This window comes from Myxine glutinosa, chromosome 8 (assembly GCF_964187855.1).
Source record: "Myxine glutinosa chromosome 8, kmMyxGlut1.1, whole genome shotgun sequence".
Classification (NCBI taxonomy): Eukaryota; Metazoa; Chordata; class Myxini; order Myxiniformes; family Myxinidae; genus Myxine; species Myxine glutinosa.
Genome location: NC_136268.1, coordinates 144,423,099 through 144,447,464, shown reverse-complemented (window position 1 = coordinate 144,447,464; position 24,366 = coordinate 144,423,099). Strand labels below are relative to the sequence as shown.

General features: G+C 53.3%; 1 protein-coding gene across 1 annotated transcript in view; it reads left to right on the top strand.

The window, feature by feature from the left end:
* Positions 1-24,366, top strand: part of DYNC2H1 (dynein cytoplasmic 2 heavy chain 1) — a 235,102-nt gene that overhangs the window by 187,425 nt on the left and 23,311 nt on the right. The window contains exons 46-48 of the mRNA XM_078784009.1: positions 15,098-15,211; positions 15,481-15,641; positions 21,672-21,795. Of these exons, the coding sequence (XP_078640135.1) occupies positions 15,098-15,211; positions 15,481-15,641; positions 21,672-21,795 (399 nt within the window). The remainder of the gene's footprint in view (positions 1-15,097; positions 15,212-15,480; positions 15,642-21,671; positions 21,796-24,366) is intronic.

Sequence of the window (24,366 nt, the reverse complement as noted above, 5' to 3'; positions counted from 1 at the left end):
ATTGACGCGACCAAAGACGGAATTCGTCCGAGTTGCTTTATTGAAACAAAACAGCTCAGGTATTCTGACAAAAGCCCGTTTATCCGGCAGCAATATATTGTTACGGGTCGCGGACAAGATGTTATTTTGACCGAGCGGTGGTGTATTACCGCGACCGAACAGTTATTCCCCGACTCTAACACCCGATTTACCCCAAACTTTGGCTGGATCGCGCCACCGCTATTCAATCGGGAAAACTCTAAAGCGACCGAATACAAAGAGGAAAAAGGAATAAGACGAGAAGACGTACAGAAGAGTAATTGAATTTATTATTTACACATATAATCAAGAAGGAGCAGTCACGATTATGTACAGGGACATGAGACGCAGGTGACACAGTGAATTCCTTATACAAGCTTAATTACCTATCCAGGACAGAACAAACAAAGACGACTCACACGGGGAATTGCAGAGTGGATTGGCTGGAAGGAGGTGTGTGGCTGGAGGGGGAGGACGGCACGGAGCTGGCTGGAGCTTGATCCCGCACGGGATGTCGGGCTGGACCTCGACGGCCGCTGATGCCACCGATCCTGTCGTATGCGCGGGATCACGGGTCGGATCACGGTCGGAGCCGACGCGCTGGTGGGGGGTCTGGCGTGACGGGTTCTCTCCTCTCTCTTTTGTTTGTCCAACCACTCTTTCTCCAACGCAACCACTCAACGCAACCACTGAACGCAACCACTGACCACCCCTGACGACCAACTCAGCTCTTGTCATGGACCTCTCTACGCGCTCTTGCTCTGACGACCCAGCTCTTTCCTTTGTACTCGTCTCTCCTCTGTAAAAGCTCATCTCTCTTGGGGGCGTCTCTCATGGGTTATATATAGCCCCACCCTTGAACCTTTGCGAACCTCCCCGATCGCTCTTCCTCCGCCCTCTCAAACCAAACCCCTCGTGCTCGGTTGGTTGTTCGGGGCTGGCTCACTCCTCCCCTCTATGACGAGGTGGAGACACGCCTTTCTTCCCCAACCCTGCCTCGTGGCCAATGGTGGTTGAAGAAAACCGCCCAAAATGTAGTTGGCAATTGGAAGGGAGGTTTTGGGAATGGGAATGGAAGTTTTGGGAGTGGGAATGAAGTTTTGGGAGTGGGAATGAAGTTTTGGGAGTGGGAATGAAGGGAATCTATCTCTTTCACTGGTTCAATGGAGTATTTCAATTAATGGGAGACACAGCCTTACCCGAAAACACAGAATAAGATATAACTATCGAACAGGGGTATTCTATGATTGGCTGACGTGTATGCTTGTGGACTAATTATGGGACGCCCTTTTGACCTTTACACAGCTCCGGAGGCAGGAGGCGCAGACTCAAGCAAACTCATCACCAATTTACCACGATACAACACAATCAAAAAAAATACAGTCCTCATATCCGCAACAATATATACACATTTATGTCGGGAAGTTTGCCCGGCAAAAGCTATACCGGGCATGCCCGGGTGTCAAGGGCGAGCCTTGGAAAGGCGAGTCTGGACCTGCCCGGGCGTGTTTGGCTGCGGCCTGGCAAGTCGAGGCTGGGCGTGCCCGGGCGCTCTGGACGAGCACTGGAAAGGCGATAGCGGGCATGCCCGGACGCTCTGGGCGAGCCCTGGAAAGGCGATAGCGGGCATGCCCGGACGCTCTGGGCGAGCCCTGGAAAGGCGATAGCGGGCATGCCCGGACGCTCTGGGCGAGCCGGGGAAAGACGAGACCGGGCGTGCCCGGGAGGTTCGGGCAAGCCCGGGAACAGTGAGTCCGGGCATGCCCGGGAGAGGCGCGTCTGGCCGTGTTCTGGCCGGTGCAAGGCGATTGTGTGCATCCAGCGGTAACCGCTACACACGCCCCTCCAGAATCGACCTGCACTGGCAGGGTCAATTTAAGGGGGGTCCGGATGACCCGGCCGAAGCGACCCCTGGAGGGTCGTGGGGAGGGGTCCGACGTGGTGGTGGGTGGTCGAGCGGGGGGAACTGTGGACAGGGGGCGGCCTCGCCGTGGAGGAAGGGCCAACCGTGGTGGTCGGTCGACGTCCATGTGCGCCGGTTTGAGGCGGTCCACAGAGATCCGGTCCGACCGGCCGCCAACGTCGACGACAAAGTACTTGTCGCTCCGTCGCAGGACCCGGAAGGGCCCGTCGTACGGCGGCCGGAGTGGCCCCCGGTGCGCGTCATGACGCACAAAGACGTACTCCGCTGTGCGAAGCGCCGGGGGGACGTAGGACTGGGGGCCACCGTGGCGGGACGTTGGCACGGGGGCAAATCGGCGGGCGGCCTCCTGGAGGTCCGAGCGCTGGTGTGCGGCGGACCAGGGACTGGTAGCGTCGGGCACGAACTCGCCCGGGAAGCGGAGCGGCTGGCCGTAGACGAGCTCGGCGGCGGACGCCCGGAGGTCCTCCTTGGGGGCCGTGCGGAGGCCCAAAAGGACCCACGGCAGCCGGTCGGTCCAACCGTCCTCCTGAAGGCCGGCCATGAGTGCGGCTTCATGGAGCGGTGAAACCGCTCGCACAACCCGTTGGCTTGGGGGTGGTAGGCCGTGGTGCGGTGCAGCGTGACCCCCAACGAGCGGGCGACCGCGCCCCAAAGTTCGGACGTGAACTGTGGGCCGCGGTCGGACGAGATGTGCGCCGAAGCGCGCGACCCAGGTGGCGATGAACGCCTGCGCCACGTTGGCGGTGGTGGTGGAGGTGAGGGGCACGGCCTCCGGCCACCTGGTGGTCCTGTCCACCATGGTGAGCAGGTGGGTGAACCCCCGCGATGGGGGCAGGGGACCCATCAGGTCCACGTGGACGTGGTCGAAACGCCGTGCAGGCACGGTGAAAGGTGCCAGCGGGGCCTGGGTGTGGCGGTGGACCTTGGCCCGCTGGCAGGCCGTGCAGGCGTTGGCCCAGTCGCGGACGTGCCGTCGAAGGCCGTGCCAGACGAAACGCGCTGACACCAGCTTCTGAGAAGCTTTCCGGCCCGGGTGAGAAAGGCCGTGGATGGAGGCGAAGATGCGGCGCTGCCAGGAAACGGGCACGATGGGGCGAGGCTGGCCCTGGGAGACGTCGCAGAGCAGGACGGTGCCCGCGAAGGGGATGTCGGCCAGGCGGAGGCCCGTGTCCGCCGCCCGGAGGGCCTGCACCGAGGTGTCGGTGGTCTGGTCGGCCGCCATGAGCGCGAAGTCCACGCCGAGGTGGACCGCGTTCGCGCTGGCCCGAGAAAGACAGTCGGCCACAGCGTTGTCTTTGCCGGCGACGTGCCGGATGTCCGTGGTGAATTCCGACACGGCGGAGAGGTGGCGCTGCTGGCGGGCCGACCACGGCTCCGTGACTTTGGCCATTGCGTAGACCAACGGCTTGTGGTCGACGAAAGCCGTGAACGGGCGGCCCTCCAGGGGGTGTCGGAAATGGCGAATGGCCAGGAATAGACCGAGCAGCTCGCGGTCGAACGTGCTGTATTTTAACTCGTTCGGCCGGAGCTGCCGGCTGAAAAAAGCGAGTGGCTGCCAAACCCCGTCCACCCATTGTTCATGGACGGCGCCCACCGCGTAGTTGGAGGCGTCCGTAGTGAGGGCGATGGGCGCGTTGAGCACTGGGTGAGCCAGCAGCGTTGCGTCGGCGAGGGCCCGTTTTGCGCTCGCGATGGCCGCGGACCAAACGATGTCATGCTTGGCCGGCTTGCCCCGGAGGGCCTCGTAAAGGGGCCGCATGAGCTGAGCAGCGCGGGGCACGAATCGGTGATAAAAATTCACCATGCCGAGGAACTCTTGTAGGGCCTTGATGGAACGGGGACGCGGGAACGTGGTGATGGCCTCGACCTTGGCCGGCAGCGGCACGGCCCCGGTCTTGGTGATGCGGTGGCCCAGAAAGTCAACGGTCGTCGTGCCGAAGTGGCATTTGGCCGGGTTGACAATTAAGCCGTGCTCGCTGAGGCGACCGAACAGTGTTCGGAGGTGGAGGAGGTGCTCGGCGCGGGACGTGCTGGCGACGAGGATGTCGTCCAGATAGACGAAAAGAAATGGCAGGTCGCGCAGCACGCCGTCCATTAAGCGCTGGAACGCCTGGGCCGCGTTCTTGAGGCCAAACGGCATCCTAAAAAATTCGAACAGGCCGAACGGCGTGATGACGGCCGTCTTCGGGACGTCGGCCGCCCGGACAGGTACCTGGTGGTATCCCCGTATCAGGTCAATTTTGGAAAATATGACCCGTCCCGCCAAACGGGCGGAAAAGTCCTGGATGTGCGGGATCGGGTACCTGTCGGGGGTGGTAGCGTCGTTGAGGCGGCGGTAGTCGCCACACGGGCGCCATCCGCCCCCCGGCTTTGGCACGATGTGCAGTGGTGAGGCCCACGCGCTATTGGAGCGCCGCACGATGCCGAGGTGCTCCAACGTGTCGAACTCGGCCTTTGCCACGGCGAGCTTGGCCGGGTCGAGGCGGCGGGCCCTGGCGTAGACCGGCGGGCCCGTAGTGGGTATGTGGTGCTCGATCCCATGCCGCACTGCGACGGCCGAAAACGTCGGCCGTGTGAGGGCCGGGAATTCCGTGAGCAGGCGAGCGAACTCGTTCGCCGTCGGGAGGGCGCACGCCAGTTCGGTCGGCGCGGAGCTGCTCATCGTGCACGCCAGGGAGCTGAAGGTCTCGGCGTTGACAAGGCGACGACGTTTGACGTCGACCAGCAGCCCATGCGCGCAGAGGAAGTCGGCTCCCAGCAAAGCCATGGGGACGCAGGCGGTCACAAAGGTCCACTGAAAGCGCTGGCTGCCGAAGCAGAGGGTGACGTTGCGCGGGCCGAAAGTGCGTATGGCCGAGCCATTAGCAGCGACCAAAGAGGGGCCGCAAACGGCGTCCCGCCAGTCCTGCTCGGAGGCGGGTATGACGCTCAGTTGGGCGCCGGTGTCACAAAGGAAACGCCGCCCGGACGCTTTGTCCCGAATAAAAAGCAAGTTGCCCGAGTGGCCGGCGCTCATGGCTGGGAATGAACGCCGGCCCGGCCGTTTCCCGACTTGCCGAAAGTGCATGGGGGTCGGCACATCCGAGCCTTGTGTCCGAACCTGGCGTGGTAATAACACCACGCCTGGTCAGGTGGAGGCCCCGGCCATCGTGTCGGAAGCGGTCGGTGCAGCGTGGCGGCCGCCAGTTTCACCGGCAGTCCGGCCTCCAACCGCGCAGGGCGCTCGGGCGTCGTGGGCGTCGCCTCGGACGGCGGCAGCCTCCAGGTAGCCGCGCCGATGTGTTGGCCCGCCGAGCAGATCTTATCGGCTTCCCTGGCGAGGGCGCGGGGATCGGTGATCGACGTGCCAGCCAGGGCGAGGCGTACCGGGTGAGGCAGCTGGCGAAGGAACAACTCGCGGAACAGAAAATCCGGAGAGTGCTCACCGAGCAACGAGAGCATATAGTCCATGTGCTCGGACGGGCGCGTGTCGCCGAGCTCGGGCAGGTCGAGCAGGCGCCGTGCGCGTGCCGCCGGTGAGAGGGCGAAAGCGTCGAGGAGGAGCGTCTTCAGCGCGTCATACTTGTCAGCAGCCGGCGGGTGCTCGAGGAGGCTCAGGGCGCGGGCCGCGGTGGCGGAACCGAGCGCTGCCACGACATGGTGGAAGCGGGTGTCGTCCGCGGTGATGCCTTGCAGGGCGAACTGGGAGTCCGCCTGGGCGAACCAAACAGCCGCGTGAGCCTCCCAGAAGGTAGGCAGTTTAAGAGTCACTGCCGTGTCCATGTCGGTAGGTCACCAGTGAAGGAGCTGCGCTCCAACGCGAGTCGAAAGAATTGACGCGACCAAAGACGGAATTCGTCCGAGTTGCTTTGTTGAAACAAAACAGCTCAGGTATTCTGACAAAAGCCCGTTTATCCGGCAGCAATATATATACACATTTATGTCGGGAAGTTTGCCCGGCAAAAGCTATACCGGGCATGCCCGGGTGTCAAGGGCGAGCCTTGGAAAGGCGAGTCTGGACCTGCCCGGGTGTGTTTGGCTGCGGCCTGGCAAGTCGAGGCTGGGCGTGCCCGCCCCCGGGCGCTCTGGGCGAGCACTGGAAAGGTGATAGCGGGCATGCCCCGGAAAGACGAGACCGGGCGTGCCCGGGAGGTTCGGGCGTGCCCGGGAACAGTGAGTCCGGGCATGCCCGGGAGAGGCGCGTCTGGCCGTGTTCTGGCCGGTGCAAGGCGATTGTGTGCATCCAGCGGTAACCGCTACAGTACCATGCTTGTGCCAAGCCTGAACAAAATCAGACCATACATGTTCATGAAATGGTTGGGGACGTGGTTGAGTAACAAAATAGCCGCAAGTCGGCCATCTTGGATCTGATCTTGAAAGAAAATGACGTGCATATTTAAGCCATCATTCATAATTATCTGTGTGTCAAGTTTGAACAACATCGTTAAATGAATGTCCGAGAAATTGTTGAGGACGTGTTCAACATGGGGTTTTCTACAACTAAAATGGCCGCCAGCCAGCCACGTATGATCGCATCACGAAACAAAATGGTGTGCATATGTATACCATCATGTATTGTGTTTGTACCAAATACAAACAAAATTGGTCCATACATCTCTGAGATATGGTTGCGGATGAACGCACATGCATGCACAGACAGACGGACGGACAGACGAGACCCAATCCATAAGCCCCCATTTCAGATTAAGTCCAATGGAGGCTAAAAATAGTCTGAGGAACATGCTCATTCACTTGAACTTCTCATACCATTTCAAGACCAGGTGACATCGAAGATACTGTATATCTGGTAATCATGCCAGATCACAGGTCATGCAGGCAGGCAGGATGGCCAAGACCCTAGAGGTACGCACACTCGCCTCTGAGCTGTCTTGCCTCCGTTAGAATCTCGGCCCAGTTATAAACTGTCGTCCTGGTGTTTCACGGGCAGGATGATTCAGCAATGTGTGTGACGTTGTCTGATGGACGTCAAACTGGCGTCCCGTCTGCCAGCATATCCGACGATGCCCTTCGTGAAAAGTAGGCGAGCTATCACCGGCACCATGAGCAAATTGCAAATTCCTCTCTTACCTATAGAGAGCATTGCATCAGCGTCACAGCTGCGTCCTCAGTCAATGATGCTACCCCGCAGCCTTGTTACTGCATATGGAAGAAGAAGAGGTCACACTTTCATGCCACTTATTTATTCAGTGTTTTATTATAATCAAAATTCCAAAGTTCCCACCTTTGTCCATCAAACCCAAGTGATACAGGATATGTTTACCCCCGCCAGAGGAGAGGGTATTGCATTTGAGTCCGTTTGTTTGTTTGTCCGCACAGAATAAATATGATTTTCTCTGCAACCGTTGGTCCGATTGACAGGAAATTTTCACCATAGGTGCACCTCCACTTGTAGAATTTTTGCATTCATAATTATGACGTCATAGGTCACGTGGTATGGACGTCATCTGTAAAAAATGTTACGCATCTAAATCTCTGAAATCCGCTCAATGGAAAAAAATTGAGACATGGCTCATTGTAAAGTACTCTCCATGGGGAATAAAATATGTTAATGATGATGTCATAGGTGCCTCCATTATGACGTCATAATTCGACAAGTACAAAACTTCATCTGATCAAGATGAAATTTCTTGATCATCATCTCGGGATAAATTGGAGAGAAAAAAAAGATGACGTCATCGGTCACGTGGTTCGGCCGCCATATTTGTTAAACCACAAAAGCCTTCAAAACCACTGAAAACATGTCCTGGCGAGGGTCTGCAATCTGATTGCTCTTTCTTGTTGAGAAATATGAAATGAGCTTCACAATTTACCCTGATGATCACAATCTCCAGATAGATCACAATCTCCAGTAAACGCATTGCACATTTTTGTCATGTGATCAGCATTTGCCCAGACTCATCCTCTTTGAAGCATTTAGGAGGGTCCCACGCACCAATAACCAGAATCAATACCATGTCATGGTGCTGCTGTTGTTATATTCACACTTGTGACTTCTTATTTTTCTTATCCTTCTCTTCATTATGATGACAGGATTTGATACTTAAATTGTATGTCAACGTAGAACAACAAACATTTGATGTGGATTGTTATTCATTCTGTGAAAATATAACACTGGTGCTTTGAAACATACGCAGAAGGCCTTTCCATTCCGCTCTCCAAAACCATATAAATTTGTGATTTCCTTCAAGTTTATGCCTTCTGCCTTGCTTTCCCACAACATAGCATGCGCAGTCTACCTACTATACATTAGAACCTGACCAGAGCAGCAAAATTGGATCGTAACATCAATCGCCAACCATTGTCTATAAATTATGTTGAAGTGTGGTGCTGCGCACACACAACTTGCTTGCCAAAGAGGTAGGCCACAACGCGTTTGTTAAAACAAAAGAGTCTTTATTTCGAAAGCTCGAACTGCAGCACTGGGTGGGCTCGAGCTTAGAGCCCGCATATATGTGCCGAGGCCACGCCTAGTCCCCAGGCGTGGCCGATCGGTCGAAGGGCGGGGCATGTGCCATCGGTCCCCACCTGGGCGCTCGCGCCACCCACTGGTGCGCGGAATTATTGCCCCTTGTGCCCGCCACACGCGCCCCCCCAGAATTCCCGCGCACCTGAAGACTGAGTTTGCGGGGAAGCCGGATGACCCGGCCGAAACGCCCTCTGGCGATGGGTGCGGGGCTGGGGGGTAGCGGGACTGGGGGGTGCCGGGGGTCCGACCGCCGGGGGGCGGCCTCGACGTGGAGGCAGAGCTGCTGGCGGGGGTGCCGGGGGTCCGACCGCCGGGGGGCGGCCTCGACGCGGAGGCAGGGCTGCTGGCGGGGGGTGGTCCGGATCGAAGTGGGCCGGCTTGAGGCGGTCCACGGAAATGCGATCCGGGGCACCGCCGATGTCGACCGTGAAAAATTTGTCCCCGGTCTCCAGCACGCGGAAGGGCCCGTCGTACGGGGGCCGTAGCGGTGCCCGGTGGGTGTCGTGCCGGATGAACACGTACTTTGCCGTGCGAAGCTCCGGGGCGACGTGGGAAGGCGGGCAACCGTGGTGTGCCGTTGGCACCAGGGCGAACCTCCGGGCGGTCTCCTGAAGGGCGGAGCGCTGTTGCGCCACGGACCAAGGAGCCGTGGAGTCGGGGATAAATTCACCCGGTACCCGCAGTGGTTGCCCGAAGACCAGCTCTGCCGAGGACGCGCGCAGGTCGTCCTTGGGCGCCGTCCTGAGGCCCAGCAGGACCCAGGGGAGTCTGTCGACCCAGCCGCCGTCGCAGAGGCTGGCCCGGAGCGCGGCTTTCATGGAGCGATGAAAGCGCTCACACAGGCCATTGGCCTGGGGGTGGTAGGCCGTGGTGCGGTGTAGTTTCACCCCGAGCCCTTGCGCCACCGTGGCCCAGAGCTCCGAGGTGAACTGGGGGCCGCGGTCGGACGAGATGTCCGAGGGGGCACCGAACCGGGCAACTCAAGTGGCGATAAAGGCTTGCGCCACCTCAGCCGCAGACGTCGCCGCCAATGGGACGGCCTCCGGCCACCGTGTGGTGCGGTCGACCATGGTGAAGAGGTGGGTGAACCCTCGCGAGGGGGGCAGGGGTCCCACCAAGTCGACATGCACGTGGTCGAACCGCCGCTCGGGGTTGTGCCGAAACGTGGCCAACGGTGAATGGGTGTGGCGGTGGACCTTTGTGCGCTGGCATGCGAGGCACGTCCTGGCCCAGTCACGGACGTCCTTCCTGAGGCCATGCCAGACGAACTTCGCCCCGACGAGTTTCTGGGATGCCCTCGCGCCAGGGTGGGACAGGCCGTGGATGGCGTCGAGCACTGGGCGCTGCCAGCCAGCGGGCACGATGGGACGAGGCCGGCCGAGGGAGACGTCGCATAGGAGGGCCGTGCCCGCGGCGTTGAATGGCACCTCAGTGACGCGGAGGCCCATGACGGCGGTCCGCAAGGCCTGGACGCCGGGGTCGGCGGTCTGGGCCTCCGCCATCCGGGCATAGTCGACCCCGAGGTGGACCGCGTGCACGACGGACCGGGAAAGGCAATCCGCCACCAGGTTGTCCTTACCCGCCACGTGACGGATGTCCGTCGTGTACTCGGACACGGCAGAGAGGTGGCGCTGCTGCCGTGCCAACCATGGCTCGGCGACCTTGGCCATCGCGAACACAAGGGGCTTGTGGTCAACGAAGGCCGTGAACGGGCGGCCCTCCAGCAGATGGCGGAAGTGTCGGACCGCCAGGTGGAGCCCGAGCAACTCGCGGTCGAAGGTGCTGTACCGGCGTTCGTGCGGGCGAAGCTGCCAGCTGAAAAACGCCAGCGGTTGCCAAGCACCACGCACCCATTGCTCGTGCACCGCGCCCACCGCGTAGTCCGACGCGTCGGTGGTGAGGGCGATCGGTGCATCGGGCGCGGGTGCGCCAGCATGGTGGCGTCGGCCAGAGCCAGCTTTGCGCCCGCGAACGCCGCGGCCATCGGCTCCGACCATGCGATGTCACCTTTGCCCGGCTTGCCCCGAAGGGCCTCGTGCAAGGGGCGGAGGAGCCGGGCGACGTGGGGCACGAAGCGGTGGTAAAAGTTTACCATGCCCAGGAACTCCTGGAGCCCCTTGATCATGCGGGGCCGCGGGAAATCCCTGACCGCCTCCACCTTGGCCGGTAAAGGGACGGCCCCGTGCTCGGTGATGCGGTGCCACAAGAAGTCGATGGTGGCAACGCCGAAACGGCACTTGGCGGGGTTGATGATTAGGCCATGCTGGCCCAGGCGTTCGAAAAGCGTGCGGAGGTGGAGCAGGTGCTCCTCCCGGGACGCGCTCGCGACTAGGATGTCGTCCAGGTAGACAAACAGGAAAGGTAAGTCGTGCAAGACGCTATCCATAAGCCGCTGGAACGCCTGAGCCGCATTCTTCAACCCGAAGGGTATCCTTAGGAATTTGAAGAGGCCGAAAGGGGTGATGACGGCCGTCTTCGGGACGTCGTCCGGTTGGACGTGGACCTGATGGTAGCCCCGGATGAGGTCCACCTTAGAAAACACGGTCGTGTTGGCCAACCGGGCGGAAAAGTCCTGAATGTGTGGGACCGGGTAGCGGTCGGGGGTGGTGGCATCGTTGAGCCGGCGGTAGTCCCTGCACGGCCGCCATCCCCCGCCGGGCTTCGGCACAATGTGCAGCGGAGAAGCCCAAGCGCTGTTGGAGCACCGTACGATCCCCAGCCGCTCCAGCATGGCGAACTCCGCTTTCGTGGACTCGAGTCGACGTGACCGGGCATAGAACGGCGGCCCGACCGTGGGGATGTGATGCTCCACCCCGTGTTTAACGGCCACCGCTGAGAAGGTGGGCCGCGTGAGGGCCGGGAAACTGGCGAGGAGGCGGGTAAAGTCGTCCGCTGCCGGAAGCGTGCAAACTAAACTCACCGGGACGGAACCTTCCAGCAAGCCGCTTGGCAAGCCGCTCGGTGAGCCGCTCAATGAGCCGCTCAGCGAACAAGCGAGCGAGCTAAAGGTTTCGGCCTAGACGAGCCGTTTGCGCTTCACGTCGACCAACAACCCATTCGCACATAGGAAGTCCGCACCAAGCAATGCCATTGGCACGCTGGCGGTCACGAACGACCATTGAAAGCGCTGCCCTCCGAACCGCAGGGAGAGGCAGCGCTTCCCGAATGTGCGGATGGGTGTACCGTTGGCGGCAAGCAACGCGGGGCCCCGGCCCGCGGTTCGCTTGTCGGACGTGGAGGCGGGGATGACGCTTACCTGCGCTCCTGTATCGCAAAGGAAACGGCGCCCGGACAAGGTGTCCGTAATGAACAGGAGGCTGCCGGAATGGCCGACGCTCAGGGCCGCTAATGAGCGCCGGCCCGGTCGTTTCCCGACTTGTGAAAAGAGCATGGCGGGCGACACGTCCTAGCCTTGTGGCCGAACCTGGCGTGGTAAGAGCACCAGGCTTGCGGCGGCGGTGGCCGCGGTGTTCTCGGCGGTGGTGGTGGTGGGCGCGGCAGCGGCCTCGAGGGACGCTGTAGCTTCTGCCCCGGGATCCACGACGGCAGCGCCGTAACTCGACCGCGTGTCACAAGCCGCGAAAAACTTGTCGGCCTCTACGGCCAGGGCGCGGAGTTCCTTTATTTCGGAACCGGCCAGCGCGAGGCGTACCTGTAGAGGTAGCTGGCGTAGGAAAAGCGCCCTGAATAAGAAATCCGGGGCTTGTTCACCCAGCAGCGACAGCATAAAATCCATCCGCACGGATGGTCGTGTGTCGCCGAGTTCGGGAAGGTCCAGGAGGCGGTCGGCCCGTTCGATCTATGTGAGGCCGAACGTGGCGATGAGGAGACGTTTGAGCGCCTTGTACTTGTGGTCGACCGGCGGGTGCCGCAGGATGGACACGACTCGGGCGGCAGTGCCGGGCCCGAGGGAGGCGACCACGTGGTAGTAATGGGTCTCGTCCGCCGTTATGCCTCGAAGCTGAAATTGAGCTTCGGCCTGCACGAACCACACGTCGGCCTGTGCTTCCCAAAACTCTGGAAGTTTTACTGCGACTGCATTGGTGGCCATGGCGCGTTCGGTGGTCAGCGACGGCTGAACCAATCGGGGTCACCAGTGAAGTGTGGTGCTGCGCACACACAACTTGCTTGCCAAAGAGGTAGGCCACAACGCATTTGTTAAAACAAAAGTCTTTATTTCGAAAGTTCGAACTGCAGCACTGGGCGGGCTCGAGCTTAGAGCCTGCATATATGTGCCGAGGCCACACCTAGTCCCGGGGCGTGGCCGATCGGTCGAAGGGCGGGGCATGTGCCATCGGTCCCCGCCTGGGCGCTCGCGCCACCCACTGGTGCGCGGAATTATTGCCCCTTGTGCCCGCCATAATGTCGTGAATTATTCCAGGGGATTTTAGGCTTGCTCTGTAATCACACTGGCTGTATACAGTTTGTATCATCCCATTCTCTTGTTGCCTGTGTGATAACCGACATGCTGTGCTGGATTGAGGTTGTACAATTACTTAATTATCTACTTCCTATCAGAAGGGAAAATGATCTCGGTACCAGCACATCACCATGCATGGGCTAAATTCTTAGAGGAAGAGTTTCTTCTGAGGTGCGGAAGTGTTCCTTGCTGCTCCGAGAACAGTGCTGATTTTATGGATTGTTTATTTATTTTTTTACTGTTTGAGTACCAATGTTAATTGGTGATCTACTATGTTAGAGAGATGTCTGGCTGTGTCGCCATTTTTCTCAGAGATGGCTGATCGGATCTTTGTCAAACTTTCAGAGGTTCATCAGCGAGTGCCTGGGAGTGTTTTAGGCAACAACAAAAAAAAATTATGAAAAAAAAGATGTTTTTTGGAGTTAAGAAAAAGAAAAATCGCTCGATAGTGCCTAAGCCTTTTAAAATTAATGACAGTTATATACAAGTACACATTCGCATAAATAAATACAAAACAATCACCAGACATTTGAACACAAATAAATCGAACAATTCCGGAAGTGTACCAAGTTGGTAGTACGGCTTCTTCTTCTTCCTGATTCGCATCACACTTAATTCAGAAACGTGATGAACGCCACATTGACAAACCAGCATATACGTAGTGTGTTCAAAAAGTATGCGACCTTTATTTTTCGTGCGTAAAAAAAAAAGAAGCTAGGGAGGCGTTGATTGGTGCACGTATGTAGGCGATCCTAATGCACACGCGTGAATTTTTTCACACCTGCAGAAGCTGTCATTCGACGGCAGACCGCCGATGAGTGAGGAAATGTAAGTGAGCGCCGTCGGATTTTCGTTTTTGACAAAATGACGGAAAAACTTGAACAACGCTACTGCATCAAATTTTGTGTTTCATCAAACTTGCATCAAAACTGCAACTTGGTTTCTGGGTCGTACCCATAAACCCAGGACTCATCGCCAGTGATCACTGTGTTGAGGAAGCTGGGATCGCTGTTCAGTCTCCAGCATGTCCTGTGCGATCTCCAAACGGAGTTGCTTCTGCTCAATCGTTAGCAGCTTTGGTACGAACTTCGCTGAGATTCTCCTGAAGCCCAAATCCTCCTTCATAATGGAATGAACGGTGTTGAATCTTGCGGATCGTTTCCACTTGGGAATCGCCAAGCTTTACACAAAATTTGATGCAGTAGCATTGTTCAAGTTTTTCCGTCATTTTGTCAAAAACGAAAATGCGACGGCACTCACTTACATTTCCTCACTCATCGGCGGTCTGCCGTCGAATGACAGCTTCTGCAGGTGTGAAAAAATTCACGCGTGTGCATTAGGATCGCCTACATACGTGCACCAATCAACGCCTCCCTAGCTTCTTTTTTTTTACGCACGAAAAATAAAGGTCGGATACTTTTTGAACACAGTAGTATATGAACCCCCTTCCTCTCCTGCCTCTCCCCCTCCCCTCCCCTTCTCCCCCCCCCCTTTCCCCACCCCGCCCACCATTCCCCCCTTCCCCCCCTCCCCTCCCATTCCCCCCATTCCCTCCCCCTTCCCCCCTTCCCCCCTCACCTCCCCTTCTCCTCCTCCCCTCCCCCCTCACCTCCCCTCCCCCCTCACCTCCCCTTCTCCTCCTCCCCTCCCCCCTCCCACCCTTTCCCCCCCTTCCTTTTCCCTCCCTTCCTTTCCCCCCCTGGAAGACAAGCATCTGTCCCACTTGGGACTATTCATTATTACCCGCACCAGGGGAGACTGGAGAGAGTATTGCATTTGGGTCCATTTGTTTGTTTGTTTGTTTGTCCACACAGAACTTATGTATGTGTATGAATTACATTCTACTCTTTCGAACCCTAAGTCCCTTTAAGATCATTAAGACCCACAAAACCCTAAGACCCTTAAAACTTTGCAACCCCTAAAACCCCTCAGGCCCTTTATAACCCTAACACCATTTCAAATCCCGAAGACCCTTACCAAATCTAAGACCGTTAGAACCCTAACACCCTTTAATACCCTATAGAACCCTCAAACCATTTAAGATCCAAATGACCATAAAGACACAAAATACCCCGAGGACCCAAAGGACAAACCCACACACGTCCTGGCAAGGGCCTGCAATCTCCGATTGCTCTTCCATGTTTGTTTTTGTAATGTTGTGAGATCTGTGATAAAGTACATGTTTTATTATTATCACGATCAATTAAAGCATATTAACTGCTTTTTTAAGTTAACTACTGCACTGTGTATTTTTTATTTTTTTTTGTAGAATGTGAGTGTGCAGAAAGATGAGATGGTTCAGCTGAAGCAGAGAATGGCCGAGGAAGCAGAACTCATCACTCGGAGGAAGCATGCAATCGAACAGGAACTCACAGACGTCCAGGTACATTCTTGGTGACTGAGCTTGCATACGTTCCTGTAAATTTTGTTTTCTCAATGGTAAATGTATGTAAATTAACACTAATATACATTTGCAGTTTTGCATAGCAGTTCTAAAACTCGCTTTCACATGACATGAAAATTATCCTTTTGAAAACAACATCGATTGTGAATCGAATGTGAAATCTGTAAAAAAAAAAAAAAAAAAATTGAAACAAACTTTTGGAAATAGCATTGAAAGTTTAAACTTTCTTTTCTGGGTGTGTCTCTCAGCCGCTTGTGGAGGCAGCTCGCCGTGCCGTTGGGAGTATCAAACCGGAATCCTTGTCTGAGATTCGCTCTCTGCGAATGCCGCCCGATGTCATTCGAGACATTCTGGAGGGTGTTCTGCGTCTCATGGGAATTTTTGATACATCTTGGGTTAGCATGAAGAGGTGTGCTGCTTGTCCAACATGTCTTTTTCAATGACTGGCACAGTATTACTTTTGCCGGTTGTAAAATTCTGCTATGATTTGAAGGCCAGTTTGGCGTGTTTTGAAGATAGCTGTTGCGTAAATATATAAATATATACACTTTTCCCTTTCCCTTTCTTCCCAACCTATTTTGCTTTCTCATTCTCTTCCTTAATAACTCCCTTACCCTTCCTTTTCTCCATTATCCTGTTCTGTTTCCCAATTGATTTTGACTCAATTTAGCCCCATCACCTTTTCTTTTCTAAAGCATTGTTATTGACCAGGTTAGATTTTCCTCAATAATGTACAGACTTGGCATTTAATATGGAATATTTTTTTGTGGGGGTGAACTTACTTTTCAAGATGACTTAGAACCAAAAGTTCATTGGAATTATGTTGAAATTATTCTAGATTTTGTTAATGTGACCTTTAAAAAAAAAAAAAAACATTTGACATTTCGAAGCAAATAAATTGATCCTTAAAAGTGATGTAAATTGATATCGAACTCAATTCAAGGACAGTACTGTGTTAAACTTCTGTACGTTTTCCAGAAGTATCTCTTTATTTTGCACATTAGCCAAAAATTCTTTTAACAAAAGTGAAATTACGACTGGGATTACGGACAGTAAAATTACAGTTCAGTACTTCGTGTAACCCCCACGAGCATTCAGGAGAGCACGTACACGTTGAGGCATGCTGTTCACGAGATTTGCCAAGGTTTGGACAGGAATCGCTTGCCATGCAGTGACAATACAACAACAACAACAACAACATGCATTTCAAGGCCATTTTCCCTGCAAGAGCGGGGGTTACCCTTGCGGTCCCCATGACAATCTTCTCCATTTTGCCCTATTTTCTGCATCTCTCCTTGTTAACCCCCTTGCCCGCATTTCTTCTTCCACCATCTTTAGCCAAGACTTTCTCGGTCTTCCCCGTCCTCGACTTCCTTCTACATTCATTTCCATCACTCTTCTCAACCAGTCACTTTCATCCTTCCTCAACACATGACCAAACCATCTCAACCTGTTCCTCTTCACAGCATCAATCACAGGCTCCATTCCCATTATCTTTCGCAATTCATCATTTGTCTTCCTCTCTCTCAACGATACCCCGCACATCCACCGAACCATTCGCATTTCCACCCTTTCCAGCCGTCGTTGCTGCTCTACGTTCATTACCCATGTCTCGCTCCCATAAATCATAACACTTCTCATACATGCAGCATACATCTTTCCCTTCAGCTTCAACGACACTCCCCTCCTCATCAGCACGCAACTCAGTTCCCGAAACTTCTTCCATGCACATCTCACTCGAGCAACCTTTGCCAAGTCTGATCCACCTTCTCCATTCAGCATGTCTACGAGGTAGCAAAATGTTTTCACACCTTCCAACTTCACGCCGTCTCCAAGACCAACTCAACATTTCCTCCATCTGCAGCTCCCTCTGTGCACACCTTGCATTTGAATGTAGCTGCCACACTGGTTAATGACCCTCTCAGACCACTACATTTTTGATGAACTCACTCAGCGCACATTGTACATTGAATGGAGTTCACTCCGACACTCTTCCTGCACACAGCACATGGCCACTTCCCAGTTCTTTCCACCTCACCACATGCTTTACCACTTGCCATCACCTTCGTCTTTCCGATAATCACCTTCAGACGTTTTGTCTCCATACATTCCTTCCACTTGTTCATCTTTTCCTTCATTCCATCCATACTTTCCGCAATCAACACCAGATCATCTGCATCCAACAACTCCCACGGTAAACCCTCCTTTACATTCTGTGTCAGCACCTCCATCACAGCTACAAATAGTAGTGGGCTTAGTACCGACCCCCTGATGCACTCCCACCTTCACTTCAAACTCACCACTGTTCCCGTCCTTCGTCCTTACAGCTGTGCGCACTCTTTTATACATTGCCATCACTACTCTGATCAACCATTCCTCCACTCCTAACTTCCTCAATGCCCATGTCAATACTTCGCGTGGAACCCTATCGAATGCTTTCTCCAGATCAACAAACCCAAGAAACAACTTCTTCCTCTTCTCCATGTACTTTTCCTGCAACTGCCTCACAATAAAGAGCGCGTCTGTCGTTCCTCTTCCTGGCATAAATGCAAACTGCATTTCGTCGATTTCACCTTCTTCCTTATCCTCCTCTCCAGCACCCTTTCCAATACCTTCATTCCATGCTACAATAACTTTATCGCTCGATACGAGCCACACTCCAGAGGGTCACCTTTCCCCTTGTATAGAGGCACGAGGGTACTCAGTTCTTAATTCACTGGAATGCGGCCTTCTTTCACCACCAGATTACAGATCTCTGTCATTCTCTTCACACCCCAACTTCCTGCTGCCTTCAACATATCTCCCACAACTCCCATCGGCCCTCCCGCTTTTCTACTCTTCATTGCTTTTTTTTTTGCTTTTTTTTTTTGTATACTGAATCGAGGCTCGTGAAAGAGCTGACATTTACTTCACAAACAAATCAACCAGACAAACAAAATATATAAAAAGAGGGAGCGGAAGACAAGAGAATGGGAAGCACACAAACACTTGAGAGCACACAACATTTGAGAGCAGGGAGATGTGTGGGAGGGAGAGGGCTCGGGGGGAGGAGGCGTGGGAAGGGGTAGGGGGGTGGGGGGTGGGAGAAGTATAAAACACAAGGACACCAAGGACTTCCAGGTCAGAAGTTGGTATTTCAAAAAGTGGAATTGGGGTGAAATTATCGGGGATAGAAAAGATCAAGGTTTTGGATGGGGGAAGATAAGAGATGGTGGTGAACAGCTGTTTTAAAGACCTGGAGGGTGGAGTGGAATTGAAGAGAGTGAGGGAGTTTGTTCCAGAGGCGGGAGAAAAGAGGAATGAAGGAGCGAAGGTGAGCAGAGAGTCTTGATTTTGGCAGTTTAACCATAAGAGGGTTGCAGGCAGATCTTGTGCGACCTGTAGGAATATTTGCGGGACAGAGCCCAGAGAGAGCTGGGGGGGCAAGGCCAGAGAGGAGTCGGTAGAAGACGGAAAGACCACCAACCTGCCTGCGGTGAGTGAGTGAAAGGCCCTTGGAGTTAGCTTCATCGCGGGAGATTCCACTTTTATCGCTTCCTCAACTTCCTTCTCAGTTATCTTCTCTGCGGGTCCTAAAACTGGGTTACTCTCTATGTTGCCATCCCATTCATTCTCTGTATTCAACAGCATTTCCATATATCTTTTCCATCTTCCTTTAATTCCATCTGGGTCCACAACGATTTGCCCCACTTCATCCTTCAAGCAACTCACCCCCATCACATCACACCTCTCTTTCGCTATGTGCTTTGCAATCCTGAATACCGCTCTCTGACCCTCTTCCGAATCCAAGCGTTCTCCGAACATTTTCCTGCATGCCTCCTGCGCCTTTGCTACCTCTTTCTTTGCAGCCTTCTTGGCTGCCTTATAACTTTCATGCTCTGCTTTTTCTGCTCCCGTACCCTTCACCGTCTGCCACTCCTTGAACTTCTTCCTCTTCTCGTCAATCCTCTTTCCAACTTCATCATCCCACCACCATGTTTCTGAGTGCCTCGGTGGTCCTTTTGTCCATCCACATACCTCACCAACGGCTCCCAACAGACTCTTTCATTGACATCCAACCACTTTCAAGCTCAACCACATCATCCTCTACCCTACTCAGCCTCTCTTTTAATGCCTCCCTTACTGTCACCTCTTTCAACCTCCACACCTTCATTCTTGGTTGATACTTCACCCGCCGAGCTCTCCTCGCACCTTTCACCCTCATGTCGCAGACAACCAAGTGGTGCTGTGAAACAGCCTCCTCCCCCGGGATCACCTTTGTGTCCCGGAGGTGCCCCCTATCTCGCCTACGCACCTTCAGGTAGTCAACGGTTATCGTCGATCCACCTGACGTGTATGTAACAAGCTTATTATCCTCTTTCTGGAACTGAGTATTACAAATCAACAAATCAGCTCCATCAGCAAACTCCAAAAACCTTTCACCTTCTCCATTTCTCACACCATATCCGTAACCCCCAGGAACTACCTCAAAACCGTCCATACTCCTTCCCACATGTCCATTTAGGTCTCCTCCTACCACAACAACTTCCTCATCTTTCACGTTTTTCATCATCTTCTCTATCGCACACCAGAACGTGTCCTTCTCTTCATCGCTCCCGACCAACCTGCGGAGCATATCCCGAGATGACGTTCACCAAGAGCTTTCCAATCATCATTTTCACCATCATCAACCTATCACTCACTCTAGTCACACTCACCACACTGTCTACAAACTCCTCAGAAAACAGGACACCAACACCATTCATGCCCTCCGGGCACCCTTGCCACACAAACTTGTATTTCTGTCCCTGCCTACCCTTCACCATTCTCACACCACTTCCCTTCCATCTCGTCTCTTGCACACAACATATGTCCACTCTTCTTCTGATCAATACTTCCACCACTTCTCCTGATCTCCCTGTCATTGTCCCAACATTCCATGTCCCAAACCTCAGAAACCGATCTCCACTTCCGGCTGTACCCTGCCCATATGTAGTTGTAATTGTCATGGTTCTCTTTTTGAGGCAATGTTTTTATGGCCGGATGCCCTTCCTGATGCCAACCCTCTTCGTCGCCTCTTCCAACACGCAGGGATATGGTGTACCTATTCTAAACCAGGGTACACACCGGGACAATAGCCTGCTGTAATTCACGCACAGAGGTGGGCTGCTGATCCAAGTTGTCGATTTGACGCGTTAATTCTGCCCACAAGTTCTCTATCGGATTCATATCCGGGGACATGGCAGGCCACTCCATATGCTCTACACCACGGTCAGCAAGAAAGTGTTGGATCATGTGAGCACGATGAGGTCGTGCATTATCATCTTGGAAGACAACCTTTCCTCGAAAGGCTGCACGAGCAAATTGAAGCAATGTTTCTTCCAGAATGGCCCTGTACTTGAACTGGTTCAGGTTTCCATTCAGAACAACCAGGTCAGTTTTGCCACCTGCATGAAAAGCAGCCCAAACGGTCACCCCACCACCTCCAGCCTGGACACTTGGCACTATACAATCTTCATTGTAGGCTTCATGCACTTGTCTGCGCACTCGGACGTGGCCATCTTGACGATAGACCAGAAATCTAGACTCGTCACTGAAGATCACATGATTCCAGTGTCCTGCTGCCATTGACGGTGCTCTCTGGCCCACTGCAATCGGCGCTGGTGGTGTTGTCTGGTCAGGCGTGGCTTTCTCAGGGGACTTGGCACGATAGCCTGCTTGAACCTGTCGTTGGTTGACTAGCCTTCTGGATACAGGCACATTTGTCAGTTGCTGTCACTCAGCCCTAAGCCGATTAGCTGACTTGGTACGGCCATTGCGGACTAACCGGTGCAGCTGGCGATCATCCCTCCTTGTGGTTCTGCGGGGACGTCCTGGCCTCGGTATTGGAGTCGGGACACCCCTCTGAGCATTTCGTTTCAGGATTTTTGACACCTGACCTTGAGTGATGCCATACTGCCGAACAATAGCACGCTGTTTCATGCCGGAATTTCGTAAAGCCACCACTCCATGACAAACAGCATTGTCGAGTTGACGGACCATCTCCAGAGGAAGCGGCAATAACTTTTGTAGACGTGCAGCAGTTGTTTTCCACTAATAAAGAACGCAACAACCCTTATATACCCGATTGTGAAGCCAATCGTCAAATGTACCTGTCCGTACATTTTGTCACGCCACCTGTGATATAATCCTGTTATTGGCTTCTTGCTGTGACAGACAATCAGTGACATGGTTCTTTTTACAAAGAAATCACCGAAGCGTAAAAGAAACTCACCAGATTAATATACTGAGTTCAGAAAGTAAACCCAAGTCAAGAAAAAATATATATTCCATATTAAATGCCAAGTCTGCACATGATTACTTTCAAAAGGACATTATTATGACTGATTGTTATTATCAATATTTTGATATTGGATGGTGTTTTAACAACCAGTATATTGACTCTTGCGGCGCTTTTCAGCTTCCTGGCAAAGCGTGGAGTTCGTGAGGACATCACGACATTCGATGCTCGTTCCATTCCACCAGGGATCCGAGCCAGTGTAGAAGAGTTGCTGAAGACTCATCGCTACTCATTTGATCCAAAGGTTTGTGGTGAAAACCTTTAATTATTTTCATTATATCAAAATGCCATCACTCTTTCGCATGCTTTTCTGGTCCTCACAAGATCTTCCATCTCTCTTCGTATTTTCATGTCTCTACTTATTTGTCCAAGGCTCATCGTGAAGCTTGTACCGCACAAAAACCACATGCAGGACAAAGACACGAGTACACATCAGTGTATTTTTACATGAGTTACAGTGGACACAATAATATGGTACATGGGATATTAACCTGGGTTCCCTGCTTATTGAGCCATAAGTTCATATCGGAATGATAAGCAAGCCAACACAAATGGGAACACAAAATAGGCCAACCCTTTGAAACCTACAAGCTAAGCACACTTAACTTCACTTTCTCCAGCACTTCTGTAAGATGGTATCGTATTAGGGCTAGTGCCCCAAGGCTGGAGTGCCCCAAGGCAGTGTTCTTTGCCAATCCTAGTCATAATCTTCATCAACGATATCTGTCTCTCTGGAAAATCCTCTTCATCGATTTGCTGATCACTGCATCCTCTTCCGTAACATCTCCCATCCTTTGAGATAGACAGGCTGCAGCCTCTTCCCTCTCTTCAGACGTTGACATAATCACAACCTGGTCAAACATATGGAATATGTCTTTCAATCCTGACAAATCTTGCACTCTCCCTATCTCTCTGAAAGGACCGTCTGGAAAACTCACCTATCTACTTTCTTTAAAATCGTATTGACGAAGTTCAGTCATTCAAACTCCTGGGTCTCTCTATCAGCAATGATCTTTCTGGGGCAAACCACATTTTGACGTAGGCCTCCAATGCCAGCTGCCGAATAGGCATCCTCCGTCGTACAAACTCTCTCCCTGGCACACTTGAACTCCTACCCACCTACAAGGCTTTCATCCTCAGCTTGATGGAGTGCTGCTCTCCCCTCTGGGGTGGTGCACCACCCCACACCTTGCTCAGCTTGACGCCATGGAAACCAAGGTCTTCAAGATTATTGGAATATCCTGTGATGAAGCTGGGTTCATGGGCCGATCTGGTCTTTATTTCTTTTGTTCCACTGCTTCCTGATCCATTTTGTGTTCCAGCTCTTTGACAAGCCTTGACTTTGTGTGTGCATGTATATGTGCACGTGTGTGCACAAAAACTTGCAGTTTTTTCTTTTTAATAAATTTGCAAAACTTTCTAAAATCCTGTTTTCTCTTTGTCATTTTGGGGTATCGAGTGTGGATTGGTGAGGGAAAAAATGAATTTAAACGATTTCAGCATAAGGCTGCAATATAACAAAATGTGAACAAGTGAAGGTGTCTGAATACTTTTTGAATGCACTGTGTGTGTATATATATATATATACTGTATATATATATATATATATATATATATACCACACCCAATGGATATTCTTACATCAATAAACCACGCTCGGAGGGCCGAGGTGGTGGAATTGCCGTTATTCACCGACAAGACATCAAGACCAACCTCATCTCCATATCATCTGCTCCATCATTTGAACACCTGGCTTTTAAACTCTCTGGTCACACAGTCAATCATGGCTGTTGTCTACCGCCCTCCCAAACCACACCCATCATTCCTGTCTGACTTCTCCTACTTTCTGACCCAGCTATGTTCCCTCTCCCCCTCAATCCTCCTCCTTGGTGATTTCAATATCCACATGGAATCCACTGACTCCACGCTAACCACTGACTTCACTGATTTACTCACCTGCTTTAACCTCACTCAACATGTCAACTTTCCTACCCATAACCGTGGTCACATTTTGGACCTTGTCTGCTCTACTGGACTAATTTTGCACCATCTCTCTGGCTCCGACCTCACTCTCTCTGACCACCTAGCCATCACTCTGACCATCAACATCCCCACCCCAGCACCAAGGCATTATCGCACTATCAACTTCCGTAAGCTAAACGCTCTTTCACCTACCTCATTCTCATCGACCCTCTCTGAAAAAATGTCCACTTCTCCCTTCGTTGACCTCCACACCCCTTCTGACCTCACTGACTACTACAACCACACTCTCTCCTCCTGCCTTGACCAACTTGCGCCTATAAAAACCAAAACAGTTTCTTTCACCCATTCTGCTCCCTAGTTTACCCCTGAACTCCGCCTGATGAAAACTCGTGCTCGCCAACTTGAAAGACTCCGCAATAAAACAGGTCTCACAGTTCACTCCCAAGCCTACAAGGACCACATACAACACTATAAAGATGCCCTCTCCCGCGCCCGCTCCGCCTACTACTCTCAAATTATCCACTCTGGCTCCGGAAACCCAAAAGCACTCTTCTCTACAATAAACAAACTCCTCAGCCCCCTGAACACCACCACCGAGTCATTCACAATAGACAACTGCATCTCCTTCCTTTCATTCTTCCAACGCAAAATTGAAAACATCTACAACAGCTTGACCACCGCCGCACCCGCTCCCCCTCAAACCACCTGCCCCCCCTTATCCTGCCATCCCCTGTCTCAATTCTCCCCAGTCTCCCCTACTGACCTCTCTGAACTCCTCATCGGAATGAAAACTGCCACCTGCACTCTTGACCCCATCCCCTCCAGCTTTCTC